Source organism: Accipiter gentilis, chromosome 34 (genome assembly GCF_929443795.1).
Source record: "Accipiter gentilis chromosome 34, bAccGen1.1, whole genome shotgun sequence".
Classification (NCBI taxonomy): domain Eukaryota; kingdom Metazoa; phylum Chordata; class Aves; order Accipitriformes; family Accipitridae; genus Astur; species Astur gentilis.
In genome coordinates, this window is record NC_064913.1 from 16288920 (window position 1) to 16310458 (window position 21539).

Below are 21539 nucleotides of genomic sequence, written 5' to 3' on the forward strand. Positions count from 1 at the left end.
CCTCTTTTAATTCTCTGTACCCTGGAAAATAAAATGCATTTATTTTTAATTTATTTAAGCATGTTCTTGGTAAAGTGCAGATGAAGATTTTCCCCCTTTTGCTAGCAGCCGGTTGTTTTACTATAGCAGATACATCAGTTGGATAAACCCTTTCTAATATTACTTCCGATGCAGGAATCGGTCACGGGACAGTAAAAAATGGAATGTTTTGCTGTCTGCTGTGAAAGGGGAGTCCCAGCTGATAACTCGAGCAAGTTTTATTGTGTAGAAGCATGGAAAAATCAGCGGCAGCCGTGTCTCCTTAGATAACGATGACTCAGATTTTCACCAATCAAGCTGTATCAAAATAAAAACTCCGCTGAATTACAAAGCTATAGGGCACTGATTATAATGATTAACAAAAACTGGCCTTGTTAAGTTCTTATGTCACCCGATTTACTAAGAAAATAAATATTTCTATAGCAGAGCACGAGGGAACCATGCCTGTATTGTGCCCACTGAGCAACCCAGTACAAGCTGCTGTGCTGTAAAAAGTCATCTCCTTCTGGGGCACAAACAGCCCTTCACGGCACTTTAATCTGCTTCTTGCCTTGTTGCATAATGCACTAGTTTAATTTGTTTTAATTATTTTGAAAGGGGTAAAGGATTTTGGACAAAGAAGCTAATTTCTAATCCATATTCAGTGCTCGAGATGAGCCTGTGTTACTTCCTCCTCTTTGAAATCAATTTGCCGTTAAAATACCGGCTCGAACCCCCCATTTTCAGTTCGGATCGGGAGAAGACCCTTTGAAGAATAATAATCAGTTACTCTGGAGATTCGGTTGCCCACGTCGCGGATTTTATTTAGAAGGAAAAACAAAAGTTTCTGTCTCCCGAGGTCTCTCCAGGTCCAGGACTCGGGGTTTATCGCCTCTTTTTTAACTCACCCTTTGCCTCTTCGAAGGGAAACTCGGCCGAGGGCAACAACAGTCTTCCTCCTCCACGCCGCTGCGAACCGGGGGGGGGTCGGGGGCAGAAATGCTGCTAAAAACCGGCTTTTTTGCCTCCTAAGAAACACAAACCGAGCGGGGCGAAGGGCCCTTTCTGCCGGGCGGCGGGGCGGGCTCTGCAGCGCACCAATCACCGCGCGGCTCCGCTCTATAAATACGAGGCCGCCGACTTGCTCCAGGCCCAGTGGTTCCCCCGAGCCGTGGACGAGGCCGCCGCGATGTCGGAGACCGCGCCCGTCGCCGCTCCCGCCGTCTCTGCCCCCGGCGCCAAGGCCGCCGCCAAGAAGCCCAAGAAGGCGGCGGGGGGCGGCTCCAAAGCCCGCAAGCCGGCGGGCCCCAGCGTCACCGAGCTGATCACCAAGGCCGTGTCCGCCTCCAAGGAGCGCAAGGGGCTCTCGCTCGCCGCGCTCAAGAAGGCGCTGGCCGCCGGCGGCTACGACGTGGAGAAGAACAACAGCCGCATCAAGCTGGGGCTCAAGAGCCTGGTTAGCAAGGGCACGCTGGTGCAGACCAAGGGCACCGGCGCCTCCGGCTCTTTCAAGCTGAACAAGAAGCCGGGTGAGACGAAAGAGAAGGCGACCAAGAAAAAGCCGGCGGCCAAACCCAAGAAGCCGGCGGCCAAGAAGCCCGCCAGCGCCGCCAAGAAGCCCAAGAAGGCGGCGGCGGTGAAGAAGAGCCCCAAGAAAGCCAAGAAGCCGGCGGCCGCCGCGGCCAAGAAAGCGGCCAAGAGCCCCAAGAAGGCCACCAAGGCAGGCCGCCCCAAGAAAGCCGCGAAGAGCCCGGCCAAGGCGAAGGCGGTGAAGCCCAAAGCAGCCAAGCCCAAGGCGGCCAAGCCCAAGGCGGCCAAAGCGAAGAAGGCGGCGCCCAAAAAGAAGTAAAACGCCTGAGAAGGAATTAGAGTCTACTCATTTAAATAAACCCAAAGGCTCTTTTAAGAGCCACCCACTCAGTCTCGAAAAAGAGCTGGAACGCTGCGGTGACGGCAGCAAGCAAAAGCAAATCTTTACACGGTTTTAGTAACAATTCGTGCAGAAAGAAGGAAGTTACCATTTTTCGAAACGTGCGCTTTCGGTACAGGCTGTGCGGGAGCCCGGGGCTTCCTTAAAGCGGAAATGTTTCCCTACGTGCAATCTTGGGAGACCCGCGATATCGCCGGCGCTTGCTCCGCCTCCCTCCCTCCATTGCCCGGCGCGGCCGGTCCCGGCGGAGCAGCGATCGCCGCGGCGCCCGGGGGAGTTTAAAAGTCCCGCGCTGGGCCGGGATTGGCGCCTTCTATCCCACCCAGCCCCGCCCCTCCTTCCCGCCAGGCCCCGCCCACTCGGGCGGTGACGCCCCCATCCCGGGGAGCGATCGCCGCTCGCTCCGGGACGTGCGGCACCGCGTCGGGGGGGGGGGGGGATCGGGGGACCGGGAACGCGGGGGCCGTGTCCCGGCTCTGCCTTTGCCCCGCGGACGGAGGGAGGCCGGCCGGCAGCACGGCTGCTGTGGCGGGGTGGGAGAGCCGGGGGCCCGCGCTCCAACACTCCCAGCCCCGGGTGCCTCGCCACCCCCCAGCTTTTTTTTTTTTTTTTTTTAATAAAAAAGGGAGAGAACCAACTCCTGCGTTTTAAACCGGGAAACCCCTCGGAAATAAAAATCTTTCCCTGTTGCCTAATCCGAGTACAGACAGGTACTTTTTCCACTTAAAAAAGCCACGGTGTTGGGGGCGCGCACTGGAACGTATGGACAAAAAAAAAAAAAAAAAAAAGAGAAGCTACAACTACGACTGGAAGACTTGCTTCAGAAACTGCTTTTAAAATATTTATTAGTCCCTGAAAGGGACAGAAATATGATTTATTTCATAGGCATAGTGTACAGAAAGCTAGTTCTTAACAGCATCAAGGATTTTCTACCGGATCTATCCGGCAAGAGAAATTAAAACCCTTAGAAAGTAAAAGGACACCTACCTTCCCCCGCGGACTCCCGAGTTCTGAATAGCGAGAGTTCCTAAACCACTAGAACAAAGTTGCTGCTGCTGTTTAGCCACATTCAAGACCAGACACAATAGCATGTACTCATTTCTTAGCTTTAAAAAAACAAGTCCAACTCTGCATGCCGAGCATAGGCGTTTACCGAGAGCCCTCCCCTTGAAAATTAACATTTCGGCTATCTACAAAACCGAGTACTTAACTCTCCAGCGATGTGCAAACGAGCAGACTATTCACGTACCTCCCGAAAAAAATAAGCAATCCAGCCCTTCTACTTGAAAAACTTGGTGGCTCTTAAAAGAGCCTTTGGGTTAGAACCGAGGATCCGGGAGACGCTCTACTTGGAGCTGGTGTACTTGGTGACGGCCTTGGTGCCCTCGGAGACGGCGTGCTTGGCCAGCTCGCCGGGCAGCAGGAGCCGCACGGCCGTCTGGATCTCCCGTGAGGTGATGGTGGAGCGCTTGTTGTAGTGCGCCAGGCGCGAGGCCTCGCCGGCGATGCGCTCGAAGATGTCGTTGACGAAGGAGTTCATGATGCCCATGGCCTTGGACGAGATGCCCGTGTCGGGGTGCACCTGCTTCAGCACCTTGTACACGTAGATCGAGTAGCTCTCCTTGCGGCTCTTCTTGCGCTTCTTGTCGCCCTTCTTCTGCGTCTTGGTGACGGCTTTCTTGGAGCCCTTCTTGGGCGCGGGGGCGGACTTGGCCGGCTCGGGCATGGCGACAAACCTCAGGTTGCTCTGGAGCACCGGAGTGCCCGATAATGCGATTACTCCCGTATTTATAGGGGCCTTATGCAAATCTCTGGCCTCAGCTATCAGCGCTTCTATTGGATAAGGGCGCCAGTGACATCACTCCCCGTACGAACGGCTTTGTCATTGGTCCTTTTTAAATTCCACGCTACTATTGGTTAAACCTTCCAATCCTATCAGCCAATCACAACAAGCTCTTTCAATCGCCCACTTCGGTGGTGAAGCTCGTCCTCTTCGGTCTGGCCTGGCCCCGCCCCCGGGGTCACCCCGGAGCATCCGGGCTCGGTGTCTCCGGCAGCTGCGTCCTCGGGCGGGTCTGTAGGTACAAAGTGTGGTTATCCGTAATTTCTCCACAAAAACTAACCAAACAAAACAAAAGAAAAACCCAACACCTAGAGAAAATTGCAAGGGATTTTGATGCTCTTTTTTTTTTTTCTTCGAGGAGAAGTATACCTGCATACTTCACGTAATAGCCTGCATTTGTAACAGCCACAAGTTAAATAGAAAAGGGAAAAATGACAACCAGAAAAGATACAGAGGCTCTGGAGTACTAAGCTTTGTTAAATGTGTTTGGAATTAATTCTTCTGGCCCACAGAACATGGCTTGTTTTTCAGGACTATAAATGAGATGGAAGTTCTGACTTAATTTGTAAGTTGAAAGAATGTAGACTTCTTTTGGGATGTATTAAAGATTAGATTAATTTGATTAAGTTAAACCCAAGATATTCCTAGTAATAAAAATAAATCATGGTTTTAAAATTGAATTTTGAATTTATCATGAATCAGAAATTCTGGCTGTTTTCTTGTTAAGTTGACTTAATCGTGCAAGAAGAAAATACAATTGTTTAAACAGACTAAAATGATTTTATGGTATTTGGAACTCTGATGCGCTATTTTTTTTATATAATAGAGAAAGTCTTGTTTCGTATAGTATTAGCCTGTATGTTTAGAAAAAGGGTAATTTTTTTTTAATTATTATTAAAATGCTGCATGGCAACATTATAAATTATAGTTATAAATTCATTCATCAGTAAATTAGAACACTCTAGCCCACTTTTAAAGGGATCAATTTAATTTGTGTTTGAATGAAGCTAGGACTGGACAGTTTGCTATCGCATAGCCAGTGCTATAATGAAGCTGTTTCCTTTTGGAACCCTTAAGCGCCAAAGTCTAGACTTTCTTGGTAGCAGAGGAGACGGATGGCACAGGCACATACAAGAAACCTATCTAGCATAGGTAAATGTAATTTAAGTGAGTGAGACTGCTAAGATCACAACAAACCAATTGTTCAGGGAGATTTGTAAGGATAGGGAGAGAGATTCTGGACACTGGTAGAAGAAAGAAAAAGATCTGTCACCTTAGCAGGCTCATGTTGCTTCTTGTTTTTTCTTCCTTTTACCTTGCTGGGCAGAGTTCTGGATGCACAACTATTTCCAGCCTACATCCAAAACAGTACTGCCTGAAAGGGAGCCAGGCGAGGAAAGCGTGGGACCTTTCTCCTTCCCAGTGAGTAACGCTCGCTGGCATGTGCTTCTGCTGTGCTTAACACCTAAACCGGGGAGAGAAAAGCAGCCACGGGTGTTGAGGAGAACAGCCTGGTGCTGCCTCCGTGATGCTCTCTGGTTCCGTGTCCACCCCCCCAGCCCGGCTCCCCCTCCTCAGGGGCAGAGGTGGGCTGCGTGCTCACCCATCCCCTTTGCTCTGCCTCCCTTGCAGCTGCCAGTAGCAACTCGCTCAGCTTGGAGAAAATCTGGTAAGACAGGAGGGCATTGTATCTGCCTTTTCAAGTGAAGAAAAGTAGTCTTCTCTCTCAGCAAAGCAAGAAGAGGAGCCAGTGTGGCCCACCTCTAAACATCTAGCTCCCCACATATGCTGTCAGCCTGATGAGTTTATTTGGGGATAAACACTACCTGGAAAAGCAGTTCACTGGGAACACCTCTGCCTGGTAACAGGACTTCTCTCACGAACGTCTGAGAAAGTCCACAACCTGACATGCAGCTCCTGGGCGATGTGGTGTAGGATCTCTGGTTTTGTCTCCACAGTAGCAGACAAAGGCTGTTGCTTTTGTTACACTGCTCTGGAGGAGAAAATGTAGAATAACACAGGGCAATCTCAGCAATGTGAGGTCCATAGATCAGAAAGCAGGGGCATTTAAAAAAAAAAAACAAAAAAAAAACACCACCAAAACCCCCAAACACAAAAACCCGCTCCTGCACCGCCCCCCCCCCCCCTTGTTAACCCTTTTAAGTCTATTGATCAGTTCCAGACAAAAGTGACAGTTGATCCAGGTCTTAGAGATTCTTAGTTCTAGCAAGTTTTGTAAAAATTGGCTATGGAGTAAAAAGACATCCTCCATGAAGGAAAGGTGGCTTCTATGAACTGAATAGCTACTGCTTGTTTTCAGCCTTCCAGCTGAAAAATGTTTTAAAAACCCTACAAAACCAAACCCTAGCCCCTAGAAATAAACAAGCAAGCAAAAAAAAAAAGAAAAAAAAAAAAAGGCACCAGCTGAATAATAAGTGAAGGCCAGTCAGTTCTGGTGTGCATACTGCCCCTTCAGAAAGAGGTACAGCCGGAGAATGCTAAAGGCAAAATAATCGGGGAGAGCAGTAGGGAGAGGTTTAGAAGTTGTTTATAAATGGAATTCAAGTTGTTGGAAAGAACTGGTTGTGGAAACCTTATCAATCATGGCAGAAGAGCTGAGTTTATTGCATTGTTTAGACTGTCAGGATGTATGGAAAAAGAATCCAGACATTCACATTTCTCTCGACAGTCTAAAATAACCATGTTCACTAAAGGAAATGGATGGAAACTTCATCCATCCCACTTCAACAACAGTGGAGTTTCCAGTGACTGACCAAGGCTTTGGAGCATCCAAAAGAAATAATCCTTCAGCAGCAGGAAACCCAAGTGTGATGGGAGGGAACAGAGAGAACCCTTCAAGCACAGCTCCAGAACAACTCGAGGATGTCAGAGCTTGAAGGAGCCACCAGCCTATTGTGTATTGTCAAACACTATAAACTGTGGGACTCTGTCTTTTCGCCCTGGTTGCTGTACCTCCTCCAGGTGAACAGGTTGTGTTACATGCTGACAGCTTTCTCCTGCTCAGGTAACTGCTCCAGCTAGAAGTTTCTAGGAGGCAATGGGAAGACATAAAAGCAAAGCTGCGGCTAGTGTTTTGCCACTACAGCTGCTGGGTGAGCTCTGCATAGATTTTCCTGAAAAATACTCTTTCTTATTCTGAAATCTCCAGTTAGAAACATGTAGTTTTTTTCCTGTCTGTGCTTGTTGCCTAAAAAAAAAAAAAAAAAAAAAGAAGGAATTTATGAGTAGTATCTCGGCTCTAATTATCCCTCATTCTGCAGCATCTTCAGTCAGAAATGCTGGAGGACCGCTTATCTGGTAAGAGAATGTCAGTCACCTGTGTATTATCTTTGGCTTACAGAGTACAACTTGCCAATGCCAAAAGCTCCTGAAAAACAAACCAACAACAACAACAAAAATTAACCAAAGCAAACAAGCAGAGACAAAAAGACAGACTTTTAAGAGTGGTAGTGTAAGAGTTAGAGATTTAGACTGGTTTCTGAACATCACTTCTTTTTAGTCTCACATATTTCTCTGTGTGGAATACAGAGAAAGGAACTGAGCAGAAGTACCAGGGAAAGTTATAAAACAACTAGACCATTACAGAAGATACTCAGCACATAGCATTTGGGGTTATTGGAAACATATTGATGATAAGGCACAGCGGCCTAGCAGTTGTGATAATTTTGGAAAATTTCTAAAGTGCATGATTTACCTTACAATCACATTTGAGAAGTCTGGTTTTAAGGTTATAGGTAGCCACTGTAGACATTTCATGTGTTGACACTGAAATATGAAACATAATTGTATTATATGCTGCATACATTGAATCTACTGCTGCGAGTTTTCTAGCTTTGTAAATTGCTGAGTGTCACTGTCATCTGAAGACCTTATCACTACTTAGAGAAACAGTAAATGTACAAGTCATGTTTCTACAGCATAAACTAACTGTACTGAAAAAGCCACAAGCTGAAAGGGAAGGATAAAGGGGGGAGAGAAAGTTGCCATGCATTTTTTGAAATAAATGGCATTTGGAAATTTGAGATTTCTAAAGACGATTAAGCTGAAGTAACTCGTTACAATGATGTTTTCTTCCCTCTGACTGCAGATGTAGATGATAGTTGGTAAAACACATGGTTTGGGTCCAAAGCTATGTGAAGGGAAAAACCAGCAAAAGAAATACATTGAGATGCTATGTGTCACAAAAGAGCAAGACCATGAAAAATGAACACACACATGCCACATGTTAAAGGCACCAGAAACAATCTAGTTTTATTTTTTCATGGGCATATTAACAAGATACACAAATCAGTTCCTTCAACAGCACCTCGGTACCGTAAACAAAAAAACGCCGCGCGATCACGCAGTTAAGGGACCTGGGGGACACTGGCTTAACCCCCTACAACAACCCCAACATCTCGCCCACGCGGAAAAACAATTTACAATTGCAATGACAACTTTACTCAGCATTCGTTTTAAACCAGCGGATTTAAGTGGGCACAGAGACCATCACGCCCGCTCGAGTCCCCCCCGCCCGGCGGGGCTCTTTGTGGGAGCGCCGCGAAATGGCGGCGGCGCGGGCGGGGCGGGGCGGGGCGGGCGGGAAGCGGCGGCCCCGCCCACGCCGCCCCCATTGGCTGGATTTTGCTGCAGACCCGCGGCCGGCGGGGCCCGGCTCCCCCACCGGCACCGAGCGCCGCCGCGGCGGGCAGGGGCCGGGAAGCCGGGCCGTGCGCGGCGGGAAGGAGGGGGCGCCCGGCCCCGCTCCCGCCGACGCCGGCGGCCGCCGAGGAAGCCGGGGCCGGCGCCGCGCCGCGCCGCCCGCCCCCGTCGGTGCCCGCAGGGGGAAGGGCGCGGGGAAGAGCCCGCCCTTGCCCTGCCCCGCCGCAGTCCTCAACCAGGTCGGGCCGCCGGCAATATAGAGAGGCGCTGGCGCCCATTCCCGCCACACGCTGCCTGGGTGGAGCAGGGCGACAGCATGTCCGGCAGAGGCAAGGGCGGGAAGGGGCTCGGCAAGGGGGGCGCCAAGCGGCACCGCAAGGTGCTGCGCGACAACATCCAGGGCATCACCAAGCCGGCCATCCGGCGCCTGGCTCGGCGCGGCGGCGTCAAGCGCATCTCGGGGCTCATCTACGAGGAGACGCGCGGCGTGCTGAAGGTCTTCCTGGAGAACGTGATCCGCGACGCCGTCACCTACACCGAGCACGCCAAGAGGAAGACGGTCACGGCCATGGACGTGGTCTACGCCCTCAAGCGCCAGGGACGCACCCTCTACGGCTTCGGCGGCTGAACTCGGCTCCTGGGATAGGTTACGCTTCTAGAACACAAAGGCTCTTTTCAGAGCCGCCCAAACTTTCAAAAGAAGAGCTGTTTATTGCTGTTGGCGCGTGTGTCGTTTTCTCGTAGCTGCCGGGAGGTTCGGGGGGGGGCAGAGGCTAGGCTCTCGTCGCAGTCTCCACCCGTAGCCTGCGGGTCCTTCCCCAGGCCTCCCAAGGCTCAAACTGGAGGCCTGCGAGGGGAAAAGGGGAACGAACGTCCCGGTCGTCCTCCGGGAAGAACACGAGAGGAGCGCGTGGGGCTCCCTGGGTTCGGGGAAAACATTCAGGCTCTGAAAGACGGGTGCGTCCTTTACCCCCGCCTGCTTCCCCGTTCTTCGAAACGGGAACGGGAGGGGCGGGCAGGCAGGCGAGAAACACCGGGGGCCGACGGCTCCCCCGCCACCGGCTTCAGCGCGGCAGCCTGAAACGCGAAGCTCGCGAAATGGCGGCACTGTCCTCCCTGCCACTCGGGGGGGCGGGACAGAAGAGCAGGAAGGCGGGGGGGGGGGGGAAGAAACGGCCAAGAGCACTCGCAGCGCCCCGGGGGCTGCGCTGCAGAGGAAAGAGGCCGCAGGCCCCGCGCGAAAACGCCTTCCCTTACTGCCCTGCTGCTGCTGAAGGGCTGCCCGCTCCCTACAGCAGACACCGCTCTCGACTCCCCCTCCTCCCACCCCACGCCGACACCTTGAAGCGGGGAACCTCAGAACCACCGACACACGCGGGTCACGGGCGGGGGAGCTGTGGTGTCCCACGCTACCTGCTACTGGCAGCCCGAACCTCCCGCAGTTATCCCCGACTCGGCGCGGCCGTGAGCACGCGCAAGAGCGCCCGGCACAGGCTGAGCCTGCGCCCACCCCCAAAAAAGCAGAGACACAGCTCTCTTGAGTGGCCATGTGGTGGCTCTTAAAAGAGCCTTTGGGTTTGGTGGTGGCAAGGCAGGAGCCTCAGGCGCGCTCGCCGCGGATGCGGCGGGCCAGCTGGATGTCCTTGGGCATGATGGTGACGCGCTTGGCGTGGATGGCGCAGAGGTTGGTGTCCTCGAAGAGCCCCACCAGGTAGGCCTCGCTCGCCTCCTGCAGCGCCATCACGGCCGAGCTCTGGAAGCGCAGGTCGGTCTTGAAGTCCTGCGCGATCTCCCGCACCAGGCGCTGGAAGGGCAGCTTGCGGATCAGCAGCTCCGTCGACTTCTGGTAGCGCCGGATCTCGCGCAGCGCCACCGTGCCGGGCCGGTAGCGGTGCGGCTTCTTCACGCCGCCCGTGGCCGGCGCGCTCTTGCGGGCCGCCTTGGTGGCCAGCTGCTTGCGGGGCGCCTTCCCGCCCGTCGACTTACGCGCCGTCTGCTTCGTACGCGCCATTCCCTGCCCTGATTTCGGTTATTCAGTGAAAGAACCCCCAGGTTTATGCGGGTCTTATTTATAGCGGATGGAAGCCCCGCCTCCTCCGCTCTGATTGGCCGGAAAAGCGAAGAATTTAATTGGGTAATTCGAAACAACCTGTAAGCACAGCGATACCGCCCCGAGCCCCAGCCCTTTGAAAAAAGAAACAGTGGTGTTTTTTCTTTTTCTTTCTTTCAGGGAAGCTTGAAGGGCTTTTAAAGTTTTATTTCTTTTGTATTTACTACTTCTGCTTTTTTTTCGTGCGTTGCTTGAGACTCTAAATCGTACTTACCAGGTCTATGTATATGATAAAAATAACATATGTGATTAGCCACTAAAAAGCCAAAGTAGTATTGGAGTTTCAGTTTTGAAATGCAAGTAAAGGATTCAATTCTTCTGGAAATACTTCACCAATTAACTTCTAACGGTTAAAAAAAAGTGACAGCCCTTTTACATACCTAGGTTTTATTACATTAACCTAAAAAAAAAAGAAAAAAAGTTTGTCTGAAAATTGTGGATAGTACATATGTTTTATTTCCATATACCTTTCGTAGAAGACTACTTTTGCAAACTCTATGAGAAGAACTAAGTTAATGAAGGGCAAAATTAATAAGGACAAGTTGTTAACAAGAAGATAAATCGTTTTCGAACAAAGGCAAAATGAAAACATCAGGCCTATGCTATAAGTATTGAAGAGCACTGTTCAGCACAGAGAGGGCTAACGCGGGGTTTTCAAATCGGTCCAATGAGATCGGCCCGTTCCATCAGCCAATGAAGAAGCAGCGCCCGTCTATAAAAGGCACTCCGGGTGAGTCGCGTTCAGCAGTGTGCTGTGCTCAGTCCTGCGCGCCTCGGAGCTAAAAAGGAGCGGTAATGGCGCGTACGAAGCAGACAGCGCGTAAGTCGACGGGCGGGAAGGCGCCCCGCAAGCAGCTGGCCACCAAGGCGGCCCGCAAGAGCGCGCCGGCCACGGGCGGCGTGAAGAAGCCGCACCGCTACCGGCCCGGCACGGTGGCGCTGCGCGAGATCCGGCGCTACCAGAAGTCGACGGAGCTGCTGATCCGCAAGCTGCCCTTCCAGCGCCTGGTGCGGGAGATCGCGCAGGACTTCAAGACCGACCTGCGCTTCCAGAGCTCGGCCGTGATGGCGCTGCAGGAGGCGAGCGAGGCCTACCTGGTGGGGCTCTTCGAGGACACCAACCTCTGCGCCATCCACGCCAAGCGCGTCACCATCATGCCCAAGGACATCCAGCTGGCCCGCCGCATCCGCGGCGAGCGCGCCTGAGGCTCCTGCCTTGCCACCACCAAACCCAAAGGCTCTTTTAAGAGCCACCACATGGCCACTCAAGAGAGCTGTGTCTCTGCTTTTTTGGGGGTGGGCGCAGGCTCAGCCTGTGCCGGGCGCTCTTGCGCGTGCTCACGGCCGCGCCGAGTCGGGGATAACTGCGGGAGGTTCGGGCTGCCAGTAGCAGGTAGCGTGGGACACCACAGCTCCCCCGCCCGTGACCCGCGTGTGTCGGTGGTTCTGAGGTTCCCCGCTTCAAGGTGTCGGCGTGGGGTGGGAGGAGGGGGAGTCGAGAGCGGTGTCTGCTGTAGGGAGCGGGCAGCCCTTCAGCAGCAGCAGGGCAGTAAGGGAAGGCGTTTTCGCGCGGGGCCTGCGGCCTCTTTCCTCTGCAGCGCAGCCCCCGGGGCGCTGCGAGTGCTCTTGGCCGTTTCTTCCCCCCCCCCCCCCCCGCCTTCCTGCTCTTCTGTCCCGCCCCCCCGAGTGGCAGGGAGGACAGTGCCGCCATTTCGCGAGCTTCGCGTTTCAGGCTGCCGCGCTGAAGCCGGTGGCGGGGGAGCCGTCGGCCCCCGGTGTTTCTCGCCTGCCTGCCCGCCCCTCCCGTTCCCGTTTCGAAGAACGGGGAAGCAGGCGGGGGTAAAGGACGCACCCGTCTTTCAGAGCCTGAATGTTTTCCCCGAACCCAGGGAGCCCCACGCGCTCCTCTCGTGTTCTTCCCGGAGGACGACCGGGACGTTCGTTCCCCTTTTCCCCTCGCAAGCCTCCAGTTTGAGCCTTGGGAGGCCTGGGGAAGGACCCGCAGGCTACGGGTGGAGACTGCGACGAGAGCCTAGCCTCTGCCCCCCCCGAACCTCCCGGCAGCTACGAGAAAACGACACACGCGCCAACAGCAATAAACAGCTCTTCTTTTGAAAGTTTGGGCGGCTCTGAAAAGAGCCTTTGTGTTCTACAAGCGTAACCTATCCCAGGAGCCGAGTTCAGCCGCCGAAGCCGTAGAGGGTGCGTCCCTGGCGCTTGAGGGCGTAGACCACGTCCATGGCCGTGACCGTCTTCCTCTTGGCGTGCTCGGTGTAGGTGACGGCGTCGCGGATCACGTTCTCCAGGAAGACCTTCAGCACGCCGCGCGTCTCCTCGTAGATGAGCCCCGAGATGCGCTTGACGCCGCCGCGCCGAGCCAGGCGCCGGATGGCCGGCTTGGTGATGCCCTGGATGTTGTCGCGCAGCACCTTGCGGTGCCGCTTGGCGCCCCCCTTGCCGAGCCCCTTCCCGCCCTTGCCTCTGCCGGACATGCTCTCGCTCCGCTCCTCCCTGGCAGCGTGTGGCGGGAACGGGCGCCAGCGCCTCTCTATATTGCCGGCGGCCCGACCTGGTTGAGGACTGCGGCGGGGCAGGGCAAGGGCGGGCTCTTCCCCGCGCCCTTCCCCCTGCGGGCACCGACGGGGGCGGGCGGCGCGGCGCGGCGCCGGCCCCGGCTTCCTCGGCGGCCGCCGGCGTCGGCGGGAGCGGGGCCGGGCGCCCCCTCCTTCCCGCCGCGCACGGCCCGGCTTCCCGGCCCCTGCCCGCCGCGGCGGCGCTCGGTGCCGGTGGGGGAGCCGGGCCCCGCCGGCCGCGGGTCTGCAGCAAAATCCAGCCAATGGGGGCGGCGGGGGCGGGGCCGCCGCTTCCCGCCCCGCCCCGCCCCGCCCGCGCCGCCGCCATTTCGCGGCGCTCCCACAAAGAGCCCCCGCTCGGCGGACCCTGCGGTCGGGTCAGTCGGTGTTGGCCACTTGGGAGAGGTCACTGTGGGTTGACGTTCCCCGGGGCGCAGCCTTTCCTTTTAGGAATGGGTTTGGAGCCGTGAGCGGTTCCGGCAGGCCGAGTTGGCAGCTTTATCGTTTCGGGAGAGGTCGGGTTTGGTGGGGGTTTGTCGGCATCACGAGTCCGAGGTGCGGGGCCTGCTGCCGTGTCTCCCGGGGACACGACCCGTGGGGAAACCCCTCAAGCCCGCGTGGGCACACACGCTGTTTAATTTCTTCGTATGACTTATTTCACGGTAAATTTAAATACTATATTTGAGGGTATTGATACTTTGTGCTTGAAAGATCGTAAAATAAATGCTATTCCCAACATTCCCTGTTCGGCATCTCTTTCTGCTCAGGCGGTTTTCCCTGGTTAATTATATCTGTATGAAATACAGAGGTTTTATTTTTCCTGTTTGGTTGGTCAGATATCTCATTTTGTTTGACCCCCCCCCCCCTCCATCTTTTCCCTGCTTCCTAATGGGTCCTCACTCCTATAATGCTTCCTGATGATGAAAAGTTTTTGCTTGGTAATTTCACAGCCATTTCCCTTTGAGCTGGCACATTTTTGTTTCATTGTTTGTCCCTTTTCATCCATTTTTCTTGAAATAATTTTCTTGCTTTGGAGGGGGGGTTTTGTTTTTGGTTTTTGTTTTTTTTTTCCCTCTCTGCAGTCTACAGACTTCTAGTATGTATGTTATTCAGCTCATATTTGGCCACTACTTTGATAAGTCTATTTTCATGTGTAGATAGCCAGCTTTGTAGTGTTTTTTTTTATCAGCCTTTATTAATATCATCCAATTTAGTTCTACAGAAATAGCAAAGGCACACTTACCTTTGCTTATCAACCTTTATGGTGCTATTGGTACAGGCGAAGCTTTTCAGTTTGTATTGGAATCACAGTGCCTTTGCACACTATTTATCAGTTCACTTACTGTTTGAGAAAGAAAAATTTATATTCAGCCCTTTTTTCTCCCCCATTTACTGGTTACAGCATGAATAGAATACAACAGAAATCTCAGTAAAGCTTCTGCATGACTACAAAGTGTACTCTTCCCTGCATATTACTTCTCTCACTCTTTAATATCATAGACACTTTCCCTGGCAGTAATTAGTGTGGTTTTCCTTCTATTTGTCTAGATTCAAAGGAGCTCTTTTGTGCTCTTCGGGACTGCTGAAAGAATTATTCTCCCCTTCTCATCTGGCACATTTGGTTTTAATAACGTAATTTTTTTGCATATCTTTTCTATAGCTTTGCCTTCATTTCACCTCATGACTTCAAATGCTTTAGGTGTTAATATTGTTGTAGATTATCCACTTAAACGATTTCATTCTTGTCATGTGGTTTAGTGGGAATAAGTATTTTGCCTTGCAAGCTGCCCTATTCGCCTCCTGTGCCTAGTGGGGTTGAATGTTGATTGGTACTTTGTCAAAAGGCTGCAATCTCTTTTAGCATCCGCTTCTCGTTTCTTTTTACTTCACGAGATCTATTTTTGTGGCATTTATTGTGTGGTTAATATTTTTCCCATGAAATGTAACCTTTGCTTATTATTGCATCGTACTTTCTTAATCCTTTTAATATTAGACTTCCTTAAATAAACAACTTTTCACCCTTATCCAAAGTCCATTACTTAAGAGTGACAACCCAGCTGAAGGACCAAAACAGCTAACAATGTAATTTGTTCCTGACCTAAGCAATATCTTAACTTCAAAAGGGAGAAAAACCACAGATGGTCTAAAGCCTGAATTTTAACTGTGACTGATTTTACACAGAATCTTTACAGATATGATAGCAACATGCAGGCACATAAATTGCTGTATTACAGTATGCTTGGGTTATTTGAGGAAATAGTATTCTATACTTCATGATTGTTAAAAGTCAAGTTATGCTTACCCCATTTTGTCTTTACCAAACAAAAGGACAGAAAGATGAATTTTCATGTTTTTATTTTAGCATAATGTATGTGCGTGGTATCTTTCTAAACCTTTCACTGGCAGCTGTAGGTATAAAATAACTGTGTGTATATTACTGAAGTGTTGGGGCACTCCTGAAAATAGTCAAAATTTAACTAAAAGGAGGGGCGTACATCTTGTTTACAGGAGCTCAAACCTTTCAATGTTCTGGAAAAGAAGGAAGGAGCTCTGAGCGATCTGCACTGATTGAACTCTGGAGTAACAATTTCCTAATATGACATCTTGGTCTTGTATTTATGGCTAGTGTTCATCCTTCACTCCTACGTGGATGTTGTTACTAAAAACCAACAAGTGAGTATGTGAACTACCCATTAATTATTGGTTTTTTTTCTTTTTTACAATTCAGCTTTTTCCATTAATCAAGACAGTATGTGGAAGGTGAAAAATTCTTCTTGCCTCTTCCTGACCAGGGAGCCTTGAGCTTGTTTCCCATGACGTGGGAAGGGCTCCAGGGCACGCTGGAGCGAAGGAGCAGGTTGGGTGCAGGTGGGAAAGAGCAAGAAAATGACTCGACTCCTCTTCCCACTCTAGGTTTGGCATAGCAGATCGTAGCGCTGCTCTTCCCTTCTGCATCACCTTTCAATCTCTCATCCTGCCATCCCTGCTAATACTCCTGGCCTTCCCAAGAAACAAGCATCCCCTTGAGGAGGCTCTTGAATAACATGAATTTCAAAATTTGTTTTCAGTGATCTACTCTTTTTTGGGGTTTTGAGGAGAACAGTTTAGTTATCTGAAGGAGCTGCTGATCTCTCAGTAGATCTGCCAGCACATGTATTTTCAGTTCAATAGGAGAATTAATATCAACTTAGAAAGTCTCTGTGGTGTATTTTTTAAACCAGCTAAAAGTATTGGGACAGAAATATTGCAATTTGGAGATACAGATTTGCTTCTCCTCCTAAAGCAGAAGCTTGTGGCAAACGTGCTATTTTACTTAGGCAAAAAAAATTGTGAAGGAAAGGAATAAAACTGTATCATCTTCCTAGGGAAACATAAGTGTTCTTGGAGCATAATCATGTGCAGTGGAGAAGTCCAGCTAATCACGGAGATGGATTTTTGCCTAGAGTGACAATCAACATGATGAAAACATTACAGAAGTTATCTAATTCCGTGAACAAAAAAAAAAAAAAGAAATTGTTTTGAGTTGCATCACAAGTTTAATTACAGCACAAGCAAAATTAATGCTCTGTGCATCCTACTCCATATATAGAGACTCCAAGCTGTCAATCTCTGCCCGGGCCATCTGCCAGGAGACAGAAGACAGCCCCACCGCCATGACTTGTGGTTATCCCCTTAGCAGAAACGCCACGTTTCACACCTGACAGCTCAATATGCCCCTAAATTACTGCTGGACCGTCTGAGTTTTGGTCAGTTCAGCCCTCGTTTCCATTCGCATTCAGGTGGAGTAACCCGAGGCGCCTGCCCCTGCCCTGACTGCTCCCAGGGCACGGCGGGGTTGCGTTCGCCGCCGGGCTCTGCTCCAGCGGGGTGCTGACGGCTCCGGCTGGTGCATTCGGAGTCGCTGTCCTCGGGGTGGAAGCTGGAAATGAGCATGGATCGTGGCAGCTCCTACCCCAGGAACAGCGGGGTCTCTCTCTGACAGAGCTCCATAAACCTCACTACAATCACAGATGTACTTGCTAACTGCTGACTCTTAAAAGCGTTACCTTTTCATGCAATGAAGTGTTCGTGCAGCAACCCTCGCTGGTCATCCCCAAACTCGCAGAGATGGACGAGGGATAGCTTGGGCTGAAAGCAAAAATAAAAAGCACAGAGGAGAAAGTTACAAAGTCCTTTACAAGGTAATGACCTATTTTTTCCCCATTTTTCAATGTAGAGTAATTAAATATTAATCTTATTAGTATTATCTTGATAATGATTATCCTATGCTGCTGTTCTCTGTGATACTGTCCTTTTACACCTCCAGCATATGTGCACACATACACACAAACACATGCACACATCTAATATGAAATTTTCTGTCGAAATCCCCCCCCGGTAAAAAAGGAAGCTGCCCTGACGCAGCTCCAAGGTCCTTCAGCAGTTAACACTGCGCACACACGGCGAGCGCACAGGACTAGCAACTAAGGGGAACCTCACCACCTAGAGAGGCACGTGCACCTGGACTTCTGGCTCGTAATGGGCGGTGGCAAATCCAGCCACCCTTTTGGTGATAAACAAGATCTCCATTTGCCTGACCTGCAACAGTGCTCTTGCCATGACCTTTATGACACACGCATCTTGGGCTCTCCAAGCTTTAAGTGTTTTGGATGTCACTAAATGAAAATAAACTTCAGCCGCCTCATTTTTTCACTTTCTTTTGACCATAGTTCTCAGTTTCACTGCCTGTCCTCCTGCCCCTGGTCCCTGACTCAGTCTTCAGAACTGTCTCGTCACCATCCTCCACCTTTACTGCACCCTCCAGGTTGATCCTAATTAAAAACTCCTCCTGCACCTGAAAATAATAAATAAATAAACAAATCATTTGTTCAGTGCTCAGAAGCACTAAAAGGAAAATAATGTGAATGTCAAGAATCACCAGAAGAGGAACAGAGAACAAAGCAGAGGATATTCTATCTTTGTACTGTTGTAGCATTTTCTGGAATAGCCGCACCTTGAGTGCTGTGCACACTTCTGCCTCTAAATCAAAGAAAAGATGTAGTGCAACTGGAAAAGAAAGTTCGGAGAGAAGTGATAGAGATGATTTAAGGTCTAAAATGGCTTTCCTACTAAGGGTACTAGGACACTTTGAGGACAGAGACAACTATTGGGTAGAGAAGTTTGTACTTATCTTTAATATCTGCAAGGTCAGTGGCTAAATCTATCAAGTTCAGTGAGGTCCAGTCTAACTATAGTTACTAACCAAAACATTACTGGCACCAGAAAAGCTGCCTAAATATTGTAAATGTAAATAAGTAAATGGACTCCTTATCTCTACAGACTTTTTTCGGATGAAAGAGACGAGCTGAAGGTGATGAGCCATCTCTCTATAGAAGTCAATTCTGGAGAACACAGCTGCTTGCAGAACCGTGAGCACTTTCTAACATTGGTGTTAAATAGTTCCCACCTCTTAAAAGACTTCTACACTGATCCCTGGCGGTATTAGCTGCCATTCAATTACCTGCACTTGCTGAGGATCAGTTTTGTTTTCCCCACAAGGTCAAAAAAACCCCTCCAACAACCAACCAACCAATCTCCACCCCCCCCCCCCCCCCAGCTCATATTCATGTCACTATTTTTTCAGGGATTCCAGGTTATTTAGCACCCTGGTTTGTACAGCCCAGGAACCGCCTGTTTGTGGTTCTCTCACAAACTACTTGTGGAGGCAATAAAGGAGGTTCCACGGCAGGAAGAAGCTGCAGCGTCTGTAGAAAGAGGGAAGGACTTGGTATCTATTTTAAATCCCTCCCCACACGTCAAGAGCAATCGTGTTTGTGTGGAGAGACCTGAAAGAATTGATTTCTTGAAGAAGCGATATATAGAAATGCCATCTGGAGAGGCAAAAGGTTTGTCTGCATCAGTTCAGTTAGTACAGTAGGGTTGTTTCTGTACCGTGCAGTCACACATGAAGTTTTCTGGGACAGAATGACCAAGGGTAAGAACGCTGGAGCGATCACAGGCTCCTTGCAGAAGTAGTTCACCATTCGGGATGGCCCGTTGCTCTCTTAGCTGTGAAGTCTGCAGAACCAAAATAACATTTTCTAACAGAGCAAGCTGGACCCCCGACTGTTCCTGGCTTGATTTTTTTTCTTCCCCCCCCCCCCCCCCCCCCCCCCCACTAACCGTGGGCAGCAGCCACAGTATAAAAAAAGCACAGTTAAAATGAAACCAACAGCCGATGGAAGAAACAGCGGGGGTCTTCCATGGGGGGGCCGGTTTTAACAGCGGCCAGGGCGGGGCGGTCCCCGGTGTCCCCCACCGGAGCGCCCGTGGGATAACGGGATGGGAACGGGGAGGGGGGAGGAGGAAGAGGAGGAGGAGGAGGAGGAGGAAGGAGGAAGGAGGGAGGGAGGGCAGCTGCCTCCCGGGCAGGATTGGTCAGAAATTGCTGCAGCGGAGCCGGGCGGTGCCTGAGACACACGAGTCTCTTTCACGTTTACCAAGGTCTAAGTTGATCCTGTACTGTGTATCTGAGGGCAACAAACAATAATATCCAATTTTTAAACCTCATTTGCTGTCTAAGCAAGCCTGGTTTTAAGGGAATATGAAAAGTTAATTACTGATGATATTATTCAAAACGTTTCTATACATTACACCAGATTTGTACGATAGTCCTACTTGATCGTATTATCGTTTGCTATGTATAGCTGCAGAAAGGTACTAAAGGAACTAAATTCTGAAGTGCAAGCATTTGGGAGTAATCTATGAATAGACCTGTAAGTGTGTTTAACCCTTTGTATAGACTGTGTGACAGCAATGTTCAAATAATTTTTACAAAGAACAGCACACAGTTGGAGATACCCTCAGTAGTAGGCAAATGATTCTATTCATTTTTGTAGGCAAATGTTCCAACGTGCCTACACTTTTTGTAAATACAGTAGCCTAAAGCAACTTCTCTTCCTGAGGTGGGGGGGGGGGGTGGGTGGGGGGGCGGTAAAAAATTTCACACCTTCCTCTAAGACTGAGGAAGACTGCTAAGTACCAAGGGAGTTTGGACAAGGACTTTATGCTGTCCACAATCAGGTCATTCCAGAGCAAGTCAAGCATAGTCTGTTTCAAGAAAAACATGAATAAGACTTTTTGAAGGCAAAGAACATTTAGGGACTTTTCCAATACACTGTTGTCACTATGATAAAGTTAATGAAACGTGAATGTTCTTTTATGACTTCATTCTGTTCTACTTGTTTGCCTGCAAACTTGGGAAATTTCTACAGCTGAGCATGGGGTTTGTTTGTTTGTCTTTACTACCTTGCTTATTATCTTCTAGTGTTTTATGGAGAAACAGAAAGCTATGAAGTAACTACAGGTTGAATAACATGCTTTGGGAGAAGACTGAGAGATTGCACTATCTGTGCTATAACTAGTACTTTAAAGCATAAGGATATACTTTGTGTGGACTTAAAGGTCAAAAGTAAAAGTCATCTATGACACTAAATGTTTTTTCATGACCACCATCAACTGTGATGCACTGTGCTTAAATCTAAAGCCTTCCTCCTTTAAGTAGAAATCTGAGAGGTTAGGCTGTCTGAATAGTTGGAAAGAAATCTGAGGAAGGATCCAGATTAATTAGAAATTCAGCATCTGAACTGAAATAAAATATTGTTATTAAAGGATACTTTTTTAAGTCTCATCTGTCACATAAGTAAATAGGTGTTATACTCCAATTCTCTCTTCTATTTTAATATATATAGGACTTTTATTTAACTATGGTATGCAGACAAGATAAGTTCATTTATAACAAGCATAGTGACATGAGGTGGAAGAATATATTGCCTCTTATGTTAAATGTGGGTGGCTGGTCAGGAGAAACAAGGAAGAGGAACTATACACAGTAACTGCAGGAAAATGTTCCAGTCATATTTTAGCTAAAGAAAAAGAGGATTTGGTATACAGAACTCATCAGTTTGCCTGTACAAATAAAAACATGCTAAAAACCATCAGGAAAACACTGTTGGTGGCATAGAAAACAGAACATCAGTCAAACTGCTATGAAAGGAAACCGAGCTCTTTATGTGCACCATTTCAAGGGGGAAACATGGCTAAAAAGGCAGAGAACAAAATGGTAAGTCTTGTGATTCATCATTACTGAGCGTAACTAGTTTCTAGTGAGGAATAGAAAAGATAATACTTTAGACAAATTTCCAGCTGTCCATATCTCATTTGAAAATAAAATGTTAAAATACCTGTGGTTTTGAGTGATTTTTTCAAACATCAGTGGTGAAAAAACCCCTCTTTCCCTAATTTCCAAGAGAAGCAAAACAGACACCCTTCCTTCTCAGGCACTTCAGTGTGAGCATTGGTCCTGAAAAGAGACAAATGCTCCTGCCTCACCCTGTGTTTCCGAGGGCAAAAATGAAACCTGTG

General features: G+C 49.7%; 4 protein-coding genes and 2 long non-coding RNA genes across 6 annotated transcripts; 4 read left to right on the plus strand and 2 right to left on the minus strand.

Annotated features, from left to right (window-relative positions):
* Positions 1 to 1040: 1040 nt before the first annotated feature.
* On the plus strand, positions 1041 to 2152 carry LOC126034512 (histone H1). Its single transcript, XM_049792305.1, has one exon. The coding sequence runs from the start codon at positions 1208 to 1210 to the stop codon at positions 1865 to 1867; it is 660 nt and encodes a 219-aa protein (XP_049648262.1). The 5' UTR covers positions 1041 to 1207; the 3' UTR covers positions 1868 to 2152.
* Positions 2153 to 2661: 509 nt separating this feature from the next.
* On the minus strand, positions 2662 to 3969 carry LOC126034564 (histone H2B 1/2/3/4/6). The gene has a single exon (XM_049792382.1). It carries the CDS (start codon positions 3672 to 3674, stop codon positions 3294 to 3296), a length of 381 nt encoding a protein of 126 aa, XP_049648339.1. The 5' UTR covers positions 3675 to 3969; the 3' UTR covers positions 2662 to 3293.
* A 7331-nt stretch (positions 3970 to 11300) lies between these two features.
* Positions 11301 to 11788, plus strand: LOC126034522 (histone H3). Its single transcript, XM_049792321.1, has one exon. It carries the CDS (start codon positions 11359 to 11361, stop codon positions 11767 to 11769), a length of 411 nt encoding a protein of 136 aa, XP_049648278.1. The 5' UTR covers positions 11301 to 11358; the 3' UTR covers positions 11770 to 11788.
* Positions 11789 to 12654: 866 nt separating this feature from the next.
* LOC126034540 (histone H4) lies at positions 12655 to 13170 on the minus strand. The gene has a single exon (XM_049792343.1). It carries the CDS (start codon positions 13053 to 13055, stop codon positions 12744 to 12746), a length of 312 nt encoding a protein of 103 aa, XP_049648300.1. The 5' UTR covers positions 13056 to 13170; the 3' UTR covers positions 12655 to 12743.
* A 2556-nt stretch (positions 13171 to 15726) lies between these two features.
* On the plus strand, positions 15727 to 16649 carry LOC126034545 (uncharacterized). The gene is made up of 2 exons (XR_007504648.1): positions 15727 to 15809; positions 16502 to 16649. It is a non-coding gene; the product is annotated as an uncharacterized LOC126034545 (long non-coding RNA).
* Positions 16650 to 17222: 573 nt separating this feature from the next.
* Positions 17223 to 19074, plus strand: LOC126034544 (uncharacterized). The gene is made up of 3 exons (XR_007504647.1): positions 17223 to 17317; positions 18456 to 18544; positions 18760 to 19074. It is a non-coding gene; the product is annotated as an uncharacterized LOC126034544 (long non-coding RNA).
* Positions 19075 to 21539: the final 2465 nt, after the last annotated feature.

Coding starts and splice junctions, on each gene's coding strand:
- LOC126034512 (XM_049792305.1), top strand. CDS start 1,208: ATGTCGGAGACCGCGCCCGTCGCCGCTCCCGCCGTCTCTGCCCCCGGC.
- LOC126034564 (XM_049792382.1), bottom strand. CDS start 3,674: ATGCCCGAGCCGGCCAAGTCCGCCCCCGCGCCCAAGAAGGGCTCCAAG.
- LOC126034522 (XM_049792321.1), top strand. CDS start 11,359: ATGGCGCGTACGAAGCAGACAGCGCGTAAGTCGACGGGCGGGAAGGCG.
- LOC126034540 (XM_049792343.1), bottom strand. CDS start 13,055: ATGTCCGGCAGAGGCAAGGGCGGGAAGGGGCTCGGCAAGGGGGGCGCC.